The following is a 21,378-nucleotide window of genomic DNA, read 5'->3' on the forward strand; positions in this document are numbered from 1 at the left end:
CCCTACAAATTGACCACAAACTTCTACTACGCACACTTCCATCCAAATGTATCCGAATGCAAAAGGGCTATCAACCACCCTTCACTGTATGTTGCTCATCTATTATCTTCTCCATCATCCCCTTTCTTTAAGGACACGCGGACGCACGCACGAGAGAACGGGGGAAGGGAGACACAAGGAGTGACAAAAACTTAAACACTCAAACACAAAAAGGAAAACAATCGCACAGCTAACAATCCCGGAAGTCGGAGACGCCCCGTTAGGAAGACATCTAGATGCGACCGTTGCTCACCGACTACTGGCTGCTGCTGCTGGCACTGGTATGCTCCGACGCTCTTCAAACGGTGCTTCAGAACGGAACGATAGGCAGGATACACTCACTCTCGGCGCACTTTGAGGGAGGGGGTGAGCTTTTAGTTGCAAATTTTTTATGCCCTGCTTTTCCGAACGTTTCCGGCTAGAAGATGCTTTTAGAACTCGCAGGATAAACACACAAACGCTCACGCGAAGCCGATCGAAGGATTTGGAAGCTTTCCTTTGCAATGTATTGTGAGATCCTCTCCCTATTTTGAAGGGAGGGATGATTTAAACATTTGAAAAGGGGAAAATAGTATTGCCATCAACGGGTAGCAATAGAAGCGAGAAATTGCGCCAAAACGCCAAGGTTTCGAAAGGTAAAGGTAGTATGAGAAGCTTGAAAGCTTTTTGAAAACTTACGAAGAAAAAGCTTCAATTGTCCTTTTTTGTGAGACAAGAGTTGTCAATTGAGGTTTGGTGTTTTATTTATATATTTTTTATTGTATTTAATTGAACGAATAAAAAATACTTCTTGTGATGAATGATGATGAAGTAAAGCTGAATTTACCTTGGTGACTCTTAAAACTTTAGCATCGTTGCTAGGCAACACCATCACACTTCCAATAAACAGCGCAACGCATGACCTTGTTTGCACATTTCAGTTAAGCAACATTTATCTTGCGCGATAGATTCTTTATTAATATCGTAAGCACGTAGTTAAACTAATTACAGCTGACTAACTTGAGGTATTTTGGCGAACACATTACATACATTTGCATACTACAACACAACGCATCGCTTTTGCTTTGGAGCATATAAGGCCATCGATTAGCTTAAAGCTTTTACAATTACACTTTAGAAGGCATTGGGCGTGTTTTGCTAGGCACCGGCACACGCTTTCCACTACGTATGACTCCAGTCGGACATTTCCTGGCCGGTGTTGACGAGCCGCAAAACGTTCCGTTCCTTCGCAATGGCGCGTTCCGTTCCGATCGCTATAAGGACTTCCATCAGGCAGAGGACTGGATTGGAGATGAGGGAGAAGGTGGTAATTAGTGTTCGAAAATGTGCTGAATATTTTAAATCGAAACTTGACGTACAAAATAATGAAGTCAGCAGTGACATCACGGTAAGCAGATTGGAGGTCAGTCCTTTGGCGTAGGTATAGTACGCCGAATACAGAATGACGGCGGCGAGCAGCGACATCTGCACGTAGGAGAAGTATTTGAACATGGCAATTAGGGCCGGACGCCACAGACCCGCTCCAATGATCCAGCACATTGCGAAGAGGATGTTTAAGGCACACGGTATCACAAGCTCGTAGATCGCTGATCGCCCTTCAATTGTAAAGATAATGAAAAGGAATTAAAGTAAGCATCGAACGCTTATTGGAGATGCCAAAAGCATACTTACAGTCGATTAACAGCTGCTCGGCGCCCATGCTCAGTATGACCAGTACGAAAAATATGTTTATGCTACCGAACAGGTAGGTAAGGATTCGGTACGCTCGATTCGTCAGCATGGTTCGCGGATCGCTGCACTGTTTTGGAAGGCACTGCTAGAAACTGGGTAAGAGAAATGAGCTCGTGTAAATTAAAACTCCTCAAAGAATTCCCCAAACAGTCCTTCCACTAAATGATTTAAAGAAACGCCAGCTGATTTGTTCTACATTAGGACAATTTTTATTAAAACATTCGAGTTAAAAGTACCACCATTAAAGCTATGAACACTTAAATCGACTGTACCACGGGCGTGTACACTACGAGACCTTCGGCTGGATTGAGTTTCTTGCGCAGAGATTCGATGGTGGCCGACACAATGACGAGCTCTACGCCACAGACAACTGAAACGATTTAATTGTGCGATTTATATTTTGCCAGCGTAAGTAAGTGGCCGCAAATGATAGGGAAAAGGGAACGTACAGAACATGATACCGAAGCACATCTTCACCAGGACCGGCATTTTGATGCTTTCGAAAAACCGATGGCCATAAACCACCATCATCAGTGCAAAGACGAGCTGGGCGTAGAGAAATATTTTAAACAGCCTTATGAGAGAGAGTTCTTCCTGCAATTTCAAGTGAAAAAATAAGATCCATTTGAAATTCCTCTTTTGCTGAGCTGCATGCGTAACGATCATTACCGTCGCGATTCCTATTACTAACAGTACGGCCAGTACCATGTTGGCCAGACAGGGTGATATAAATATTTCGAGAAGAGCTAAAAAAGATAAGAAAATTTTAAAGATTAGTAAAATGGTGATTATTCAAAGTAGATCGAGTACACTTACGCTGTTCGTCCATCAACTGCAAGATCGAATAAACCGTGTACGCCATCGTGATGAGATTGGCCGTAGCGACCAGCACGCAGACTATTTTGCACATCATGGTGAGGTGGCTGTCACGTACCGGTTTCACCTCACAGCATCCCCGCCGGTATGATCCTACAACAAGCATAAGAAACATGGGCTATTGACATCGGCATACTATAGTACCGTCGGTTGGAACTACAATACAGAACTTGGAAAGGAGTTTCCACATCATCACGACGAGGTGAAAAATAAAAATAAAAATCCAAAAGACCCAAAACAACGACCGAACGTACACCAGTGCCACAACATCTTGACATCACTCTGTCATGGAAATATTATTTATTGCCTCGTCCATTTATGTCCATTTTATGTATTTATACAACTCTGCCACACACAAGAACGCGTCGATTCCGATCATCGCCGTCCGCTGCGTACGTCCCATAACTCATCTCACCCCCATCGGCATCGGTCAACGACTCTGTCACGTTTTCTGTCGCACTACCGGCTCGACGGTGTGTTCCACGTCTACCTTCACGAAGTACAGCAGGGCCGCGGCAAGGCAGATCAGTACGAAAATAGCACCCAGCTGTACGTAGCTAAAGATTTTAACGATCTTCACCAATCGAGGTCGGCGCTGGAAAATCAAAACGACAAAAAAAAAACAAACGGGAATGATGATGGGTATTCAATACGACACATCGCAGTAAGCGACGCGTTAAGCGTTACCACCTGTGGCGCTTCGCTGGTGCGTTACGTACCGTTACAATACCGACAATCAGCGCTACGACGGAAGCAAAGTTTGCTAGACAGGTGCCAACGATAATTAGGTTTGTGCCTGAAAGTGGGTAAAACAAAACGGGTGACACAGAATTAGCGTGCTGTTTGTTGCGATGGTGGGGGAGTTTGCTCCACTTACTGAGGGGTAGGTTGGCGATCGGGAACACTTTGCTGGCGAGCGTTATGAAGATGGCTATGAGCGAGATGGCCAAGCTGTACAGGAACACCTTGTGTATCCGGTTGGTGGACATGATGTTGGTGGGCGATGGAGACGCTTGGTACTTTATACACACACACACACGCTCGCGTCACAATGCAATTGCACACGCAAATCAATGCGAACGGCTGAGGTACGGGAAAAACAACAACTGTCCCTTTGCCGGGAAGAGGAAAACCTTCATCAAATCACCTCACCTCCTCGCTGGAGGGCTACCACGGAGCTGAAGCAGCCGACGTGTTTAATTGACAATGCACATATTTATACACTGAGGCACCGAAATTAAGGGCGAAGCTTTGTGTTTAATGACAACACGATATGTGTGTGGATGATGCGTACAGAACGAAAGGTGGTCGCGGAAAAAACACGGATCCTTTTCCTTCACGCACCATTTGCTGCTCTGCCCGTGGATGGGAAATGAGAGTCCGTACACGCTCTCTTTCTCTATCGTGTGTTGCGCATGAGCGGTGAGATCGCAGGTACGTTGCGTGAGTGACCGAGCGTGAGCGATTTGTTGTTGATGTGGGAATTGTCAAAAGAATACAGTGTGTGACTTGTTTACATCAAGCTGTAACACTGAATTACAGCAACATAACAACGAATATTGAAATTATTCCGCCACTGCACCAAAAAAGGCGTCAAATAAGTTACTTTTCAAATTAAGTTACATTATTTGTAAGCTGATTATTTCTGTTGTAGGAATATTCGAAGCAATAAAAATAGAGCAAATAGTTATTTTTAAAAACATTTTAGCATTGTTTCACCTCAATCTTGAATAACTCAGATTGATGTGCTTTGCGGTGAACGAGAGGCTGGTTTTCTTTTCTCGGGATCGCGTGTTGACTCCCGGTGGAACCGTCTTCCTGTACGCAGATCTTTTACAGGTATGAATAAAATCAAGGCAAGGATTTCTCGAGCCTATCTTGGTATTCCCCTCTTGGTAGCTTTTGGTCTATTTTCGGGGGATTTTTTTATTTAATTTAAACGTAGCTGAATGTTTGGTTATCCCTTAAAATGAACCAGATACAGATTTGGTTTGTCAGAAAGTTTATGTCTGATACATTTTGTAGTTATGCTGTCTACTTTTATTTTACAGCTATGAAAACTGAGGTATAGTTTACACCCTTTCAAGAAGTCTCGATACCGATAAGCAAAAGTCCATAAACTTTTCAATATCTTTTGATAAAAATTGATGTTTAGAGTTTTCATTAAAAATTATATGAAGTTTCTGAACAATCAATTTGCTGCTATGAGCAAAATTTGCTTCTATACTCCTTAAATGTCTTCTTTTGTATCACACTGTACTTGCCGCTGGTTTTGTTTACATGCCCTGCTTAAACGATTGTGTTGGGATGAAGTTCCGAGATCCAGCTCATCTCTTCAAATATGCATTTTTTTAAGGTGACGAAAAAAGTTTCATGGGAAAAGCACGTATTTGGCACGGGAATAAATAGACACGAATGTTTCGGGCACCTCACTAAGAATGCACCTCACTAACCGGTCCCCACACACACGCGGGCTGGACGCACAAACACACACACACACACATACGCAAACAATCTTCCACATGGCATGGGTGGGTGTGCAGCGGTATAGTTAAAAATAAACTTGCATCATCCAGCAGCGTTAAACACGGCTAAACACCACTTCTTTCTAACCGTGCATCGTCCGGAAATCGACAGCACACCGTGCAGTGGACACTTTACAACGTTCTCATTACCTTCCAAACACATGTTCGGAACAAGCAAACCAAACATAGTTCAACGTGGAAACTTACCAGCGAAAGAACGCTACAGGTGATCGATGATGATGAAGCGGGTATGGGGCACACAGCGCTCGGATCAATGTTGAGCCAGCACACGAATTAACCGATTGTCTTCCTGCGTTACGCATCAATTCGCTTTCCAACGCATTTTCTACGCGCCCACGATTCCTACGCGACACAATTTGTGACCATACTTTGTGCGTGTACACACACACAAACACACACACACACACACACACACACACACACACACACACACCACACGGAGTGTGAAAAACAATCGTCACCTTTTCTACGCTACGCGCTGGAAACACACGAAGGCCACTGTTGTTCTTGATGCGATGTGCCAACCACTCACGACGAGCAACTGTCAAAACGCGTTGTTCTATGAATGAGTGTTTCACCCCTCCTACGTGAGGGGTGTGAGATCCGTGAGATGAGAGACTTTTGTGCAATTGTACCAGCTGAGGGGTGAGAGGGCCAAAAACTGCATGCAATATCAACAGGAATAGTCGACCCGCTTGTTTCAAACGATTATTTTTATTCAATAATTATAATAGTTTTTAATAATATCATCACAAAATATTACATATTCCATGAATGGGTTGTTTTTCTTTGTCTCGCTGTCTGCCATTGTCATTCCTTCAAGCAGCATTTTTGTGTGTGAATGTAGCCAGATTTCTATGGTAGCCATGGTTACGATCAACGCGCCAGGTATGGTTTTGACTGATTTATTTTTCTGCTTTTGGGACAATCTTTTAATTAATGTTTATTTTCATTCATTTCATAATTTGTTGTATATTTAAATTGCTACCATTTTGAATGTGTTTGTGTTTTGTTAATGTTTTTGCATGTTTTGTATTTTTCTTCCTCTTTCTTTTATGCGGTATGTGCGGTGTTGATTTAGTTTGATTCGTTTTTTTTAAATGTTTTATAATCGTTTTTTGCTGGGATTAAGTTATTTTACCGTTTTAAGGGTTGTGCAGTTTTTTCTTTCTTTCTTTCTTTTCTACTCAATGCTACAATTGTTTGTTTCTTTTGTTTTTTTGTTTTGTTTTGTGTGTCTAATTCAGGTTTTGCTTGTCGTATTTCGTTCTTTAACTCGTGTGCTCACACACAAACACCAAGCGTATCTCTCGATTGAGTTTTTCACTTTATCTTTTTTGTTTAGTGGCTTCTTTTCTTTCACTACTTGGGCTTTTGGTTGGGTGATTTGGGTACAGCTTGTTTTATCACTTCAAGACATATTTTTCTTTCATTTCATTGCAATTCACTTGCTCGTTTTCTTTTTTTCCCATCACTTACTTTTGTGTGTGTCTGTGTGTACCTCTATCGTTCTTTGTCTGAGTTTTTTTTCCCTTTTGTGTGTAAGTTAAGCGTACAAGCATTCTACACTTTAGGTCTAGGACATCATCAATAACGGAGCCAATAATGTAATGACTCATAAAATATGTTGCATTTTTGTTTTGTAAATGTTTGTTTTTTTCGAGCAGCTCCACCCGAGTATTTCGAGCAGCTCGTCGCTGTGTCCATGTTCGCATGTTTTTATAGTTATATATACTTATTTAATTCCTAACATTGTACCACCGTTGTTTTTTTTTGTGTATGTGTGTGTGTGTATCGATTAATCAACCCGCTCGTATATCTATACATATACGTTAATAAACTTCTATGACTCAGTTTAAATTTACACCAGCCGGTTTAGCAATCTAATCAATATTAGCTACGTTATACTTCTCTGATCTTATGATTCTTATGTAGTTGTTGGTGGTTTGCAAATGTTAGATGATACTTTTTTGCTGCAACCTGCGCACAAACAGGTGTGTTGCAGTTTTGAGATAAAATTTTGACTGTCTTTATGTTTTATTTTATGTGTGTTGCGATGCTGAGTATTATACTTGTATGTATGCTACTGCTGCTGCTGCTGCTGCTGCTGCTGCTGCTGATGAAAGCAGAAAACATGCAAACATCTACGAGCTTTTGCCATTTAAATGAAATTATCATTCGAAAAACAAACCAACCAATTTTGGTCTAAAATTAACATTTGCTACACTTTGCGCCAAGCGATGTAAAACGAGTTCGTCCGCCCCCCTTAGTACCATCTTACCAAGTAGTACAGTGCGATGAAAGTTTGAGAAGTGTTTTGTGTATTCTAGAGCTTGTGAGCATGCAACAACAAAACGCGAAACGAAATACAAAACACTAAACTAACTGCTTTTGTTCTTCCCTTCTTCTTCGACAATATTTTACCATGTCTTGTTGTTTCGTTCTTATTGACATTATTTCCTTTCTTAAACACGATTTTACGATCAACAATTCATAATTGGGGGTTTTAGTTTATCTTAATTTCGTTCGTTTTCTGTACGAACTAGTTTTCTTTTTTTTTTTAATTTCTTTCTTTCATTATCCTGTATTTTTGCGCTTGTTTAGTTGTTGCTCATCGTTAAGTTTTACTCGTTTTGTTTCTTATCTTTTTCACTTGTGATTTGAATTTGATCTTTCTGTACAGTTGTGTTGACAAACTGTTTGTTTTTGTGTGTGTGTGTGAGTGTGTGTTTTTTTGCTGATGATGATGAGGCACTTTTAGTTCTTATTATTCTCGCACAAAATACTTATCCACCACAAAACCCAAAAACCAAACAACTAAAAAGGGGAAACACTTTTTCGCTTTATTTAAGTGTGTCCCATACCTTGCTGGGGCAGGGCTGTATCATCCCCATCCTTCCGAAGTTAGCTTTTCGTTAATTGATTGCCGAAACTGATCGAATGCGAATTCACACCAGCAAGCACATGGTTGGTGATAACTATTATCCTATTAACAACACCGTTTACGTTCTCAAGGATGCAGTACGTTGAGTCGTTCCCTGTTATCCGTTTTGGTAATAAATACATTACTTATTGGCAGGTTAATATTTATAAACTTCTTTTGTCTTTCGGTCGGCTTCCTCGTGTTGATTTTTCTGGGTTTTTCTTTTACAGAATTTTATGGACTATTTTCAAGCTTTATTTACTGATGTTTTAATGGTTTTTTAAGCGATCGCATGTGAGCTTCAATTACACCATGCCATATGAAAAAAAAAAAAAAAAACGTAAAACGGAACACACTTGCACACATGCACAGCTTTGTCGCCTGTTTTGCAGTTTTACGCCCAGCTACAAACGGACCAACTGGTGTGTAAGGATTATTTTTTGTATTTTACTTTTGTTTTCTTCTTTCAAACTTTCACTGTTTGAATCAGTCTCGCTAGCTGCACGGTTTACTTTTATAATGTACGCATTTGCATTTTATATTCTTCGATTTGCGGGTTTTTTTTTTAAGAAAATGTTGTAAAACGATGCATAAAGGGATGGGTTTTTGAGATAAAAATAAATTTCTCACAAAACAACACAAAACATTAGAAGTGTAAATATTTTTACATTAATTTCAAATGTACTTGCAATGGTTCCCGACGACCAAACCACCAAACAAACAAAACTAAATCAAAACAAAAATGATTCTTTCCTTATTTAGCTCTAATCAGCCTCTAGAACTAGTTAAATTGCTACACAGTCTAATAAACTTCTACTACTACAACTAAAAAACAAAGTACCTACAACTACTACTACTACTTCTGCTATAACTGCTACCACTACGATTGCACACACACCACATGGCTAAACAAGTTTATGCCATTCCATCGTCAGAGGATTCAACCTGTTGCTCGTGGTTTCACTAATTTTCTTTATTATTCATCAAATTATATCCCTTTTTTTTTCGCCCCACGTCTCCAACACGTTCGCTTGTTTGTTTTCAACTTGTGGTTTGCACTGTAAGCGTTATGTTTTCATTTAAACTTCAACTACCAAGCATTACCAAGTTGTAATGTTTACACATACGCACGCGTGCCAGAGCTGTTGCTTTTGCTGATCTGTTGTTGCGTTCTATTAGCATTGTTAGCACTTTAGTAAAAATCGATTTAACATGTTTTCTGTATTTATTTAAAAGACCAGTTTTGATTCACCTTTTCCATTGGTTTTTTTTGTTGTTGTTCTAAAGGATAGAAATATTGGGCCTGCTTTTACTTGTTGGAGGAATAGAATTTTATGTTGTTTCAAGTTGATTTTTTCCTTTACTCAGGACGGTCTACAGTCGTATGATTGAGTGGGAAGAAATTTAAACGAAAAGGGGAAATTAAGAACAACACAGAAGAAACCATAGCTCTTTTGCGCTGCTACCGGCTACAAGAACGACTATTTGATCCGCTCGCTCACTAGAAAAGCGGCTGTATAACACACTATAACACTACGATCACTATTCACTACAATGTAATAATGCTTTTGTATATATTCATATACGCTATTGTAATCTACTACTACCAGGGGGTTAGTGTGATGTATATATGTATATATATATAGTTCGGTGAGTCTCTGTGTCTGTGTTCGCGTGGAAGGATACATTATCATTAAGAAGAGGGTTAAGTAGGGCGGGGAGTTGCCGTTTTTTTTTGCTCTCTTCCCACGTCCATATTAGGAGGATGGTTTAGGGTTTCAATTTTACCACTAAAACTCGCTTTGTTTTAGGGGATTGTTACTTAAGGGTTTCTTGTTTTATGTCTGTACTACCTGTATTCCGTTGAATAATTGTATTAAGATTTCAATACGCAGCCTTACCGGGAGCAACATCCTGTGCCAGGATGTGTGCCTTTTGAAAAAAAATAAAGATAAAAATAAAGACATAAAAATTGTGTTCATTTTTTGTTTTTCTTTGTGTAGCATGTAGTAAAGGTAAAGAAGAAGGCAACAACAAACAACTGAAAGATGAAACAAAAACAGAAAAGTTCATTTAACTATGCTTACAGTTTTATTGATCTCTTTTCGACAAAAAAAAATCCGTTATCATTCACTAGAAAATAATAATAATAATAATATTAATATAATTAATTATAATAACTATTATAGTAATTGATGACAGCAACAGGACGCGCGCGTACATCTTGCTGTTTTCTTTCTTTTTTCCATTTCCCTTATTCGTTTCGTTTTTTTTTTGTTGTGTTTTCTACCTTTGCAGTGACTTTCTATGTATGCAAGGCGTGAGTGTGTGTTTGTTTGTATAAGTGTGTAATTGAGAGAGAAAAAGAATGTTTATGTGTACATGTTTGTATGTGTGTTTGTACGTATCGTAGATAGTTAATGATAGTAGAATGGGGGGGAAAAGAAGAAAACACAGTATTTCTTAAGGTTAGTAAAATTAGAAAACAATGGGTGAATGCTCGTAAGTTTTGTCTCAATTTCACGCTTCTTTACTTAGCTTTACTTTTCCCGGGATTTTGTCTTTGCTTTTTTCCACTTTGTTTGCCCATTTTCATGTTTTTTTTCTGAATTTATGAGTATGTTTTTGCGATTTTGTCGTTGCATATTCGAAGCGACAAATGGTAATTTTGTTTCTTATATAAATTATTCCTCATTTTACAGCTTTTGTTCAATCTAATGTTTTGCTATTCCTCGATGCGTACGAGAGCGAAATATTTCCTGTCTTTGATAGGAAAACAAAACCTAAAACACAAACGAGCTAAGGTGAAGAAGAAACTATTGTATAGAAGAAGGAAGAGTTGAAAGAAACATAAGTTTAAGAAAAGAATAATTGAAACCAAACAGCACTAAGCACTAAACCGATAATATTCACAAACAAAAGCGAACAAAAAGAAAGGAAACAAACGCATCACTACACTAATCAACATTTACACAAGACCGCGAATTGAAGCGTGTAAAGATTAGAAGGGAAAAGTTGAAGTAGAGAAGAAAGGATAACAGTATGCTAATGGTAACAAATTTTGTTCTAAATTTAGCTTTTTCAATGTGTTATAGCATTGAACGTCAATAAACATAACATAGTGTAACGTTTTGTTAAATCCAAAAAGAGTGTTTTGTTTTCCCCACTCTCCTGCTGAGAGACTTTTTGGTGTTACTATTTGAAAAAAAGGAAAACGATAAAATAAAACTAAAAATTAACAAAACCATGTGCCAAAACGTTAAAGATGTGTAAACGAATAGCGCCTAACAGTGTAAAACAGAAAGAAAAGTAAATTAAAAGAAACACAAAACGTGTCGCAACAAACAAACTACAAGAGAAAACTGAGAACCAACCAACCTTACACACCTAATAGAGAAGCAAAGAAGGAGAAATAAAGTGGGAACAGAAGTAGTTAAAAGAGGGATCAGTATTGTTTTTTTTTTTTTTGTTTCGTTTTCACCATTCCTAATTAATCGTAAAGCTGTCTACTAATAAGTAATAACAATTAAAAGTAAAAAATCAAAACAAAACGAAACCGCTTACCTAAGAGCCATTACTGTTTACTTTCTACACATGTTTTGTTTGATTTGTTTGTTATGTTTTTTTTTCTGTTGCCTTTGCCACATAACGCTACCTCTTTGCTTTATCTTTTCGTTTGTTTTCTTTGCTCCACAACGTTTTCCATTTGTGTTTTGTTGCACTTGTTCCTTGTTCTCTACCACCTTCTTGGGATACTTCTTATACCTTAGCATCAATTTCTTACTAATAATCTTTTCGGGGTGTGAATTCATAACTAGGTGCGCAGGGGTGGTATGAGTGTGTTTGTGTGCCACTAATATTGTTTGCCTGTTTGCACTTATGTTGCTCCCGGTACGCCAAGTACGTTCAGGCAACTGGCAGCATTAACCTCTTTTTAAAACACCAAACTTTCCAAAACAAAAAAGGGGGCAGAGCGAGGGACGAGCAAAAACAAAAAAAAAACTAGAATCAATACAAACGATTCAACAACAAGGATCAAACAAAACTATTATACTAGTGAAACGAAAACAAAAAAAACTCGTTTTGGAAAGGGGTGAATGAGGGGAAACAAGAACAGACCTATATACAAGCAGCATTCATAACGAAAAGCAACTAAAGAAACAAATGAAAAAAAAAAACAAACAAATAAACAAAACGAACAAAGCATACTAACCGCATTACAGTGTAACAATGTGTGTGTGTGTCCTGAGAGCAGCGTCAGGATGAGAATAGTATTTGAGAGAGAGAGAGAAGAAGAAGGAAACAAAAACTCGATGGTAACTTGATGTTGTCACTAACGCTCTTTCTGTCTAGTGGCGCTGTTCTACTGCTGCAGCACTAACACAAACACTAAACGAGAAAAGTAAGTGTTTTTGTGTGTTGTTTTCTGTCCAAATAATTTAATATTTAGTTCAATTTCTATTCTTTTCCTTATCCTTTCCTTCTACAAGCTTTCTCTAAACTTTTTCTTTTGATTCACTACACAATGGACAGTTTATGTAATGTAAAGGGTGGGGCTGGGAAGGAAGGAAAGGGGGTGAAAAGTGCTTTAATCTCTGCAATGGAAACAGCCACTGGGCGGGTGTAACTCTCAGGTGTGCGCAAAACTTTAGCAACAGCACTTTACGCCTTACTAGCGATACTGAGCTTCCACCAACTTGTCCTTCCCGTAAGTGATCTTCTCCTTTTAACACACAATTCCCCTCTGCACTCTTCAAGCATTTACACCATCTTTAACTTTCGCTTCTTCGCCCCTTTTTTACTACTCTTTCTTCCATCATTTCCTAGCTTCTCAATCGCATTCTATTATTTTGTCTATTTGTATGCTTTGTTTGTTTTTGTTTTGTTTTAACGTTTTTGTGTTTTTTTTTCTTCTTGTAACTTGGTAGCTTGGTTGTTTGCTTTGTTTTAATTTGTTTGTTTGTTTGCTTTCTTCTGTTTCGCGTTCACTTATCAAATTACATATTTATCGCCTTGTGTCACTTACTAAATGTTACTATCACTACAATTGCATCAGACTACTAATTGTTTGCTCTCATGTTCATTGTTTTCCTTGCGTTTTTTTTTTGTTTTAATTTTTCACATTTTTTTTCTTCCACTTTCTCTCTTTCTAACACTTCTTTGCTTTCTACCGCGATAGCGATGTTTGTTTTGTGATTTACTTTATTTTTTTATCTTGCCTCAACCCCCGTACGCTACACTTCCACTTCCTTCTACCAGAACCATTGAACCTTTTGCCTTGCCCTATGCACTACCTGCGCTGTCTCAAGTATCCGAATCAGTGTATATGTTAGGTGCTGGGGTCTTCTAAAGGATTCACCGCCAGCGAAACAAAAGCCAGAACAGTCTACAGGTGCAGGATGGTACCGAAATGGACATCAATCGCATTCGGCTACCGGTTTACTAACGAGTGTGTCTTGTTTTAGTGACAGGTCACGGTAACAGATCAATCTGGTGTAACAGGCATCGAATATAGGGAGGGGAAAACACACAGCCTAATCATTGCTTGTTACTCCGACATCTGGACAAGTAGCAAGGAGTCGCCAGATTGCCCAGAGTGTACACCGAAAAAGGGAACAGGCAATGACCCAGACCAAGCCAAGCTGTTTCGGGCACAGTTACCGTGGTTAAAGTGTTCGGACTTAAGAGCAGAGCAGCAGCACTCATTCGCAATCGCAACCTCCTTTGGTTTATCGGCGCTAGAGCGTTTACGTCTGGCTACAGTGCTACTAATGCTTTATACTATAATTTCAACATTCGAACGTATGTACAAAGGCCGGCGTAAGGCCGAAAAGGGGTTTCCCACGCTTCTCTTACTATTCAGTTTTGCAACTTTGTCATTTATGTCAACGGGTTTGTTGTTCTAAAGATAATTCCTTTCCTCACTACACTTTCGCTTCACTACTGCTGCATGTCCACTACAATGCTCACTACGCGGCTGTTCCATTAACTTTGCTTGCTTGTGAACCGCACCCTAACTTACCACCAAACATATGACCAACGGATATGCCATGCCTGCCCCCTATACTAACGGGCACGGCATTAACGATAACTAGAAACCAAAGACTGTAAGTTTGTATAACTCGGTAACAATTATTATCCAACAGTATTCCACTACACTGCTCTACTATAGCATCTCTAGCAACTACTATCATTTTATTCACCGGTGCACAGTTGTTCGGAGTGGGGGAAAAAAAGTGGGGAAACCATGCTAGAGCACGCACAGTTCGAGTATCGGAGGTGAGAGTATAGATGTGAGTCGAAAAAGGGTGAACGGTTTATGACAGGATAGTAGAGCGATCGAACTTGTACGATATTCAAATCGTTCGCAAAAAGTCTTCGTTAGCAGAAGCTTTCTGTTGCCTTTCGAGCGAAAATTTGGGACTTGAAAACACACTCACACACGCTGTATTTTGTACATTTTTTATCATGCCCAACCGTGCACGGTCCGGTCGATCAAAACAGCCAATCGCCGGTACGGGATGGGTTGGTGGTTGGTGGAAGATAATTCCAAAGGCATTGTTACATATATTTTCTTTGTTTTTTTTTTCGCCTAGAGACTTCAGGTTGAGCAGTGTCCATTGTTGTACACTTGCAAGGGCCCTTTAATGTCGAACTTATTTAGCCTCGTGATCGTATCAACAAGGTGCACCAAGTGCCGCACGATTTTACTCACCACTTACGGAGACCATTTTCACTAAGGCTTGGGTGTATGAATTTAAAGATTAAATTCAACCATTATCCTTTTTCTTTACTGATTCTGTGTTTAAGGTTTTTCTCCTTTTACAAAAGGGCGAGGATCAGGGGGTGGGAATAATTCCAAGGGGTTTTTTTTTCCTTCTATCAGATGGTTCTTTTTTCCAATTTTTTGATAAACTCACAGCCCTACATCGTCGTTCGTTTTTTTGTTATCATCAGTTAGGGTACAGCGTACCGACTCGAAAAAGGATTTTTACCGGACCGAGTCCGAGAGAACTGTTTCAGGGTCATCTCTTCTTGTCCTAGCCTTGCCCTGTGGTTCAACAAACCGAGCTGCACTATTCCTTTTCGTAAAACAAACACAAAACATCTTATACAACGAGCAGGTCTCGAACGATGGTAAATCAAAATAGTACAATTGACTCGTAACTGTTTGACTCACTGTTTTCCTTGCCCTTTTCGTTCCCCTGCTCTGCTCTCTTAGCCTACCTTTAGCGCTCTGAGCGTGGTTCCTTACTACACATGCGCGAGTTTCACGCCGTACAAGCTATCAATTGCACAAATCCAGCATTTAATTTAAAGTACACCTTTCCCACGCTATCAGCAGGTTTTCGCTTTTCTTTGTTTTTTTTTTTTTGTATCGTGCTGTGTGACACAAGCATAAAAGTTTGAAAACACTGATGAAAAATAACATAAAAACATTCTCTAAGTGTGTATCTTACTGTAACCGCACAAAACCGATCGAAACCAACAGAAAACAAGCCCAGAAACAAAAGCCCTACAGTGGAGCCAAAAGCAAACATAACCAGCTATGCTTATTCTTTCCCTATTATTGTGTTATCTATAGTGCGCGCTCATGAAGCTTATCCGATTTTTAGCCTTCTTTTTCGATTAGTATAGTTTGATACTCTCCTAACGACTGTGTTTCAGCATGCTGCTACCTATCCATCCATTTTATAAGGACTCTGTGTGTGTGTGTGTGAGAGTATGGGACGAGAGTGTGACTTTCGAAACATATTTTATGCGTAACATGCTTTCTACAATAACAATTTACCTAACGCTGCAGTTTCGCTCTAGGCTACCTTCAAATATCATTCGCTAACTTCTGAAGCTGCATCGAAGATGGAAGTGCTATTAGAATGGACCGTTTGACTTCGATCCTGCGGTATCCGTGATCCGAGCTACCGTTCCCCACTTGTGCGGGATGTCCTATTAGTCTATGTTCAACTAGTCAAACCTAAACAGCTTACTACGTGGAGCTATATTAGTAACAACCGAACGAAACATAACGTACAACTAGAATAGCCGCATATGCTCTCCTCTATGCACAGGGAAAACACCGTGTGTTGCTTTCATTTTTTCTGTTGACTTTCCTTAAAATAGGATCCCATGCCGTCCGCACAGGAGCTTTTCTTCTTTTCGTGCGTTCCCCAACGAATCCTCTGTGTTTTGTGGTGCTCTTTTGATTTAAGAAAAGGAAAGGATGGCGATTATAAAGCTGCCTTTCACTGGAGCACTGCTGCGCCTGTTAGCTCTGCCGCTGCATGCTGTTGCCGCGTGATCGGTGGTAACGTTTGGTAGATCATAGTTTGATGCGATGGCAATAACTGTTAGTGCCGGCCCCGCCCGGTGGCAGCTGAGCGGTGATGATGGGACAAGCGCCAATGTTCGGCCATTCGGTCCGAACGCACGACACGACCGATAGTAGTAGTAGTAGTAGCAGTAGTAGCAATAGTAGCAAATAAAAGTAGTCGTAGTGGTAACAGTAGTGTGTACTAGAAGTAGAAGTAGCGTGGATTGTTGCATCGGGCTAGGCTAAGATTATACCTCCTGGTACTTGGACAGGCGGGCCCGCAGCTCCATGTTTTCCTGCTTCAGCTGCTCCACCTCTCGATGTAGGTTCATGTTCTGCTTACCGGACCGGAAAAATGGGGTGGGTGGAAAAGCGAAATTACTGAACGTTCCTTTGCCTGCCCGGTTGAAACCAAACAACACAAACCACAACTAACCTCTTTTTCCAGGTAACCAGCACGGAGCGCGATTTGGTTTTCTTTCATGCGGCGCGCATCGCGGGACCGCTTCGCCGCCATATTGTTCTTTCGACGGCGCGCCCAGTACTTGTCGTCCTTCATCTCGTCCGGTACGAACTGTTTGCGGGACTTCTTGATCATCGGCTGGGGCTTGAGCTCCTCGTCGGAGAAGGCGCGCGTTCGCGGATCAAAGTCACGGGTGGACGACATCGAGAACGCTGTAACATCGAAAACTAACATTTACAATAATGAGGGAGATGATCCTTAAAAAAAGAGCAACCAAAGAAGGGGAGTTTGGCGGTGGGATGGTATGCAAATGTGAGGGAATGTGAGGGAGTTTGATTTTGATGGTTTGGTGTTAAGCGATGATCAATGATGGATGGATGGATGGAGCGATAATCGCAGAAAAAAGGACGAGAAAATGGATTGGTCGAACGAAGAGAGTTTTCTTCTCGTTCGATCGGAGGGAGTAAAATAATAAAATAATTTGCCCTAACGTAATGAACCTTAATCCTAGTGGCTTACACTGATACAAGGAAGGTATTTTGCTTTGAACTAATTGGAGAAGGTTTTTGATCACAAAATCACCAAGCTGGTCGAATATTTCAGAAACAAATTTTGCTTTTGAAGGCAAATGAATGGCCCCAATGGTCAGTAGATATCGCTTAACTGGCAAGCCCTCAAAAAATAAAACCAATTATAATTTCAAGAGTTCAAATATCAGCTGCTAAAACAGTCTGCTAAAACTTTTTATCGAAATATCTGTTAATTTGTGATCATTGTTGACCCACTCCATCTAGCTCAAGAACCTTCCTTGAGAACCTTCCTATGCCTTACTGATGGATGCGGGGGTTGTTTTTTCTGCTAGCGAAAAACAAACCCCAAGTCCGCCCAGTAGGGGACGCTACTTACTTGAATCGGCCGGCGACGGTGGGTTCATCGTTTCCGGGCTCATGCAATCGGATGGCGAGGGCGATCGTTCCCGTTTGGTAGTGACCTGCCCGAGGCCGGACAGCGACAGCCCCGCACAGTGGCCGATGCTGTCCGACCGCTGGCCGGTCAGGCTGGTCGAGTTGCCCAGATTACTGTTCGGTATTCCATCGTAAGGAATGCCATTTTCCGAGAGAAACTCGTCCAGGTCAGCATACTGCAATGAGGTGTGTGCATAGGGTGCAAGCGTAAACAGAAAACGGACAATGTACGGTTAGATCAGCTATCATAAAGTCACAGGATCGGTAGAGTTGGCTACCGTTTTGGAGTTTCACCTTTAGTGTCTACCACTACGATTGCTAGCAACACAAACAAGCCACCATAAAACAAGTAACGAATAAAGTAACAAGCATGAAGCTTCGACTTAGAATTATAAAATTTATTAAATAATTATTTAATTCATGTATTTTAAAGTTATTAAAATATAAAGGCATAGCTTTTTATGTTACTTCTCCATTATCTAACAGTAAGCGGCACATAACCCAACACTAATTGCAAATTGCACAGCAAATCACACCAGCACTATGCAAACGGTTCGAAAAGCGTGTGTAAATTTTGTGCAATAATGTTTACGACCAACCGATTGTCGATTTTATTGAACGACTCCCTCAACTGCGCCGTTCGTCGTTCGATTAGTGCCGGAGCTGCACAGAAGGGCTACCGAATGATGGAAAATTAAGTTCAATTATTATTGTCTTTCATGGTGATGTCGGTTCGGATCGAAGTTCATCGAACGAAGGACCGTTTCAATTTGTTTTATGGTTCTTTTGATGGTTCACTTTCGATTTTGAAACAGGCGCTTATTACTGGCAAATAATTTAAGTGACATCGCCATCACCCACCAGTAATTCCCAAAAAAAAAACAAAAATCCGTTGATCACTTTTTGGAGTCTCCGAAGTAGCTTATTTTCCGGCACGAACGTGGGGAAAAGGAAATTAGTTCCAAAATTAACCACACGAAAAACAAAAAAAACCCCCCCATGTTCCATCTCTTTCAGCCTGTCGTAGGTTTTTCCGACAGTTTGTCTGTGGCGACACAATGCGAATCCGAGTGTGGCAACCGTCCGGGCCGTCCGAAAAATTTAACTCACTTTCACTACACCCCAGACAAGCCCGGGACAGCCCAACGCTGGTAACGCTGGCTAGCCGAAATATTTATCAAGCTCTCTTTCCATTCAGTTTTTACACGCTCGCCGTCTGCCCCGTGGTGCAGCAGCGGAGTGTAGTTTCCGACAGAGATTCCTATCTTTGCAGCAGCCTGGGTCTGCCTCAGCTTGTGGCTTATCTAACCGGGACCCGACCGGTCGGAAGCAAAAGGAAGTGAAGACGATTGGTGGTGTTTTCTTTCTTGACGCAACGAGCGACCGGACTTTGACTCCCGAGGCGAAGAAAAGTAATTGAAGCGATGCGAGAAAATGGAGTAGTAACTGATGGAAAGTAGAAGTGAAAAAAAAAACCTAATTGTACCATTGTCTCGGGCACAAAACCATGGTCGTCTCAGATTTCTGATCGTTTTTTGTTTTTGTTTCGTTGCTGTTGTTGTTTTGTTACTTCCGCTTGTAGCAAAGCTCAAGAGTACCGTCAAGTTTATGCTTTTTTCGGTGAGTTACTGATAGTTTAGGTTTTGTTGTTGTAGGATCTTCATTTTCGGTTTATTGCAAACAAACGCGATATCACACCATGCAGTCATACGCTACGATTAACAGCAGCACATCAACCAAACACTAACCAACTACTGCAAAGCTATTACAACATCTCTCGACAGCACTAACGACAGGCAACGCTCACTAAACAGGCGAAGAAGCGGTAGGTATAAAGTTTTGATCGTTTTTGCTCACCTCACTCACCTGATGCACTTTGAGATCAGAGTCATAGGGCAGGGTTTTGTCCCACAGGTTCGGGCCGAGGAACGCGGAGTGTGTTTCGACGTTCCATGGGTCGTTCTCCTCTTTGTGTTTGTCCTCGCCGCAGATATCTTTGTTATTGCTTGTTTTACCTGAAAATAGAAAAACTACTATGAATTATAGATTTTTCCGCCGAAAATCATAAAAGGGTAGGGTCGTTTTTTTTTTGGTATGGGATTGGGTAATTAAACGTTGGGATAAACAGAAACAAAAAATCGTATCAATTCGAACCACACGATGTAATGATGAAGGAACATTAGGACAAAAGGGTTGCTTTTAGGTTAAATACTTCATAATGGTTTGCGGATAATCTTAGGTTAGGTTTAGTTTAAGGATTAATGTTTGATAACAGTACAAGCCGTCATACTCAAAATAAATCAAATAAATATTAAGGTTTAATTTATGTAAGTGCAAAAAAACATTTTATCTCAGGCTGATTTTTATTTAATAGAAAAACGTTTTAGTAAATAGGATCATAGGGCTATTAAAATACATAATAACGTCAGTTGAATCAATTTTTAATTTATTATATGATCATGATCAACGTGTTTAAAATACTACATTTAATGATACAAAATTTACATGCTCATAACCAGAATTTCTTACGAGACTCTACGACTTAATTCGTATTCTTGGCATATTTATAGACCAACATTTGTACGAAGTCAGATTATTATAAGATGTTTGTAGTCAGGAAATAAAAGGTTTTGTACGAAAAATCCCTGTCGAAGCCTATGAATATTATGTTTAAGCTTAACAAGGATGAAATTTTCTTTAAACCCAGCATATTATTACACTCACAACATGAATAAATCGGTATTGCTACTATGTTATGTTGCCGAGAACGAGACAACCAAATGATTTGTAAAGTAAATTTCCTTGCCTTGCCGAACCCCGGCTCAGGAAAGCTCTCGAAGCATCCATGTACCTGATGCATGGCGGAAAAAATCGGTCAATGTGTTATAAACATGGATAATGGGGAAGGCGAAGGAGGGCGATCGTGTGTGCAATGAGGATCGCCACACAACGTAACGCTGGTCCAATGTTTTTCCATCACATTTCAGGTGCATTGCTCAACGTCTGTCATTAGGCTTTGTTGGGCATGGAAGAATGTTTCCTGCTTTTCCCGCTTTGCCAACGCACACTTATTGCAAACTGTGAACGAAAACAAATTTCCTCCTCCACTCTCGTAATCTTTCCCCGTTCCCCGCAAAGAGGAAATAATCCTCGGCAAACTCCAAACACAGTCCCGATTGGCGGAAAGTGTGCAGACGCAACACAACTCATGCGAACGAACGAACGTACGAAAACAAACAGAGAAGAAAATGAAAGTGAAATTTCATCCCCGCCACAGTGCGCCACTTTCACCACCCTTTTCTTCCCCGTGGAGGGAGCGAACATTAAGCCACGTAACATAGAAACATGGCCCAGCCAAGCAACCTCCCCTCCGGCATAGCCCATAGACAATTCCGCACCGCACATAAATGTCGACATCGCGGTTGGTGCGCATGTGTTTGAACGTTGGAGTCGATCGCCGGAAGCGGCGGTTTTACGACGAAGCCGAGACTATTATGTTACCACGTTAACCATGCGTGTGTGAG

At 40.5% G+C, this 21,378-nt stretch overlaps 7 protein-coding genes across 11 annotated transcripts in view; 3 read left to right on the plus strand and 4 right to left on the minus strand.

Annotated features, from left to right (window-relative positions):
• The window catches only part of LOC126563399 (ribonuclease kappa), a 443,719-nt gene that overhangs the window by 255,004 nt on the left and 167,337 nt on the right, over window positions 1-21,378 (plus strand). The gene's annotated exons all lie outside the window — the stretch shown is intronic.
• Window positions 1-21,378, plus strand: part of LOC126562237 (dolichyl-diphosphooligosaccharide--protein glycosyltransferase 48 kDa subunit) — a 532,174-nt gene that overhangs the window by 227,569 nt on the left and 283,227 nt on the right. The window lies entirely within an intron of this gene.
• Window positions 1-21,378, plus strand: part of LOC126563559 (dentin sialophosphoprotein-like) — a 490,635-nt gene that overhangs the window by 206,530 nt on the left and 262,727 nt on the right. The gene's annotated exons all lie outside the window — the stretch shown is intronic.
• Window positions 1,200-1,837, minus strand: LOC126563206 (uncharacterized). Its single transcript, XM_050219833.1, has 3 exons — window positions 1,711-1,837; window positions 1,398-1,634; window positions 1,200-1,319 (listed from the first exon to the last, which is right to left on the minus strand). Exons 1-3 carry the CDS (start codon window positions 1,817-1,819, stop codon window positions 1,201-1,203), a joined length of 465 nt encoding a protein of 154 aa, XP_050075790.1. The 5' UTR covers window positions 1,820-1,837; the 3' UTR covers window position 1,200.
• On the minus strand, window positions 2,024-2,689 carry LOC126563241 (uncharacterized). The gene is made up of 4 exons (XM_050219869.1): window positions 2,587-2,689; window positions 2,440-2,516; window positions 2,220-2,364; window positions 2,024-2,140 (listed from the first exon to the last, which is right to left on the minus strand). The coding sequence occupies exons 1-4, from the start codon at window positions 2,681-2,683 to the stop codon at window positions 2,028-2,030; spliced, it is 432 nt and encodes a 143-aa protein (XP_050075826.1). The 5' UTR covers window positions 2,684-2,689; the 3' UTR covers window positions 2,024-2,027.
• On the minus strand, window positions 3,028-3,663 carry LOC126563347 (uncharacterized). Its single transcript, XM_050219983.1, has 3 exons — window positions 3,524-3,663; window positions 3,366-3,442; window positions 3,028-3,241 (listed from the first exon to the last, which is right to left on the minus strand). The coding sequence occupies exons 1-3, from the start codon at window positions 3,633-3,635 to the stop codon at window positions 3,089-3,091; spliced, it is 342 nt and encodes a 113-aa protein (XP_050075940.1). The 5' UTR covers window positions 3,636-3,663; the 3' UTR covers window positions 3,028-3,088.
• The window catches only part of LOC126561952 (putative uncharacterized protein DDB_G0293878), a 46,610-nt gene continuing 41,777 nt past the window's right edge, over window positions 16,546-21,378 (minus strand). For 2 of the 5 annotated variants that reach the window (XM_050218341.1, XM_050218342.1), the window contains exons 2-5: window positions 19,712-19,869; window positions 17,796-18,030; window positions 16,863-17,116; window positions 16,546-16,761 (exon numbers count right to left, since the gene is read on the minus strand). In XM_050218341.1, the coding sequence (XP_050074298.1) occupies window positions 16,675-16,761; window positions 16,863-17,116; window positions 17,796-18,030; window positions 19,712-19,869 (734 nt within the window). In that variant the 3' untranslated portion in view covers window positions 16,546-16,674. The remainder of the gene's footprint in view (window positions 16,762-16,862; window positions 17,117-17,795; window positions 18,031-19,711; window positions 19,870-21,378) is intronic. The other 3 variants (XM_050218345.1, XM_050218343.1, XM_050218344.1) reach the window with 3 other exon arrangements.

Source organism: Anopheles maculipalpis, chromosome 3RL (genome assembly GCF_943734695.1).
Source record: "Anopheles maculipalpis chromosome 3RL, idAnoMacuDA_375_x, whole genome shotgun sequence".
Lineage (NCBI taxonomy): Eukaryota > Metazoa > Arthropoda > Insecta > Diptera > Culicidae > Anopheles > Anopheles maculipalpis.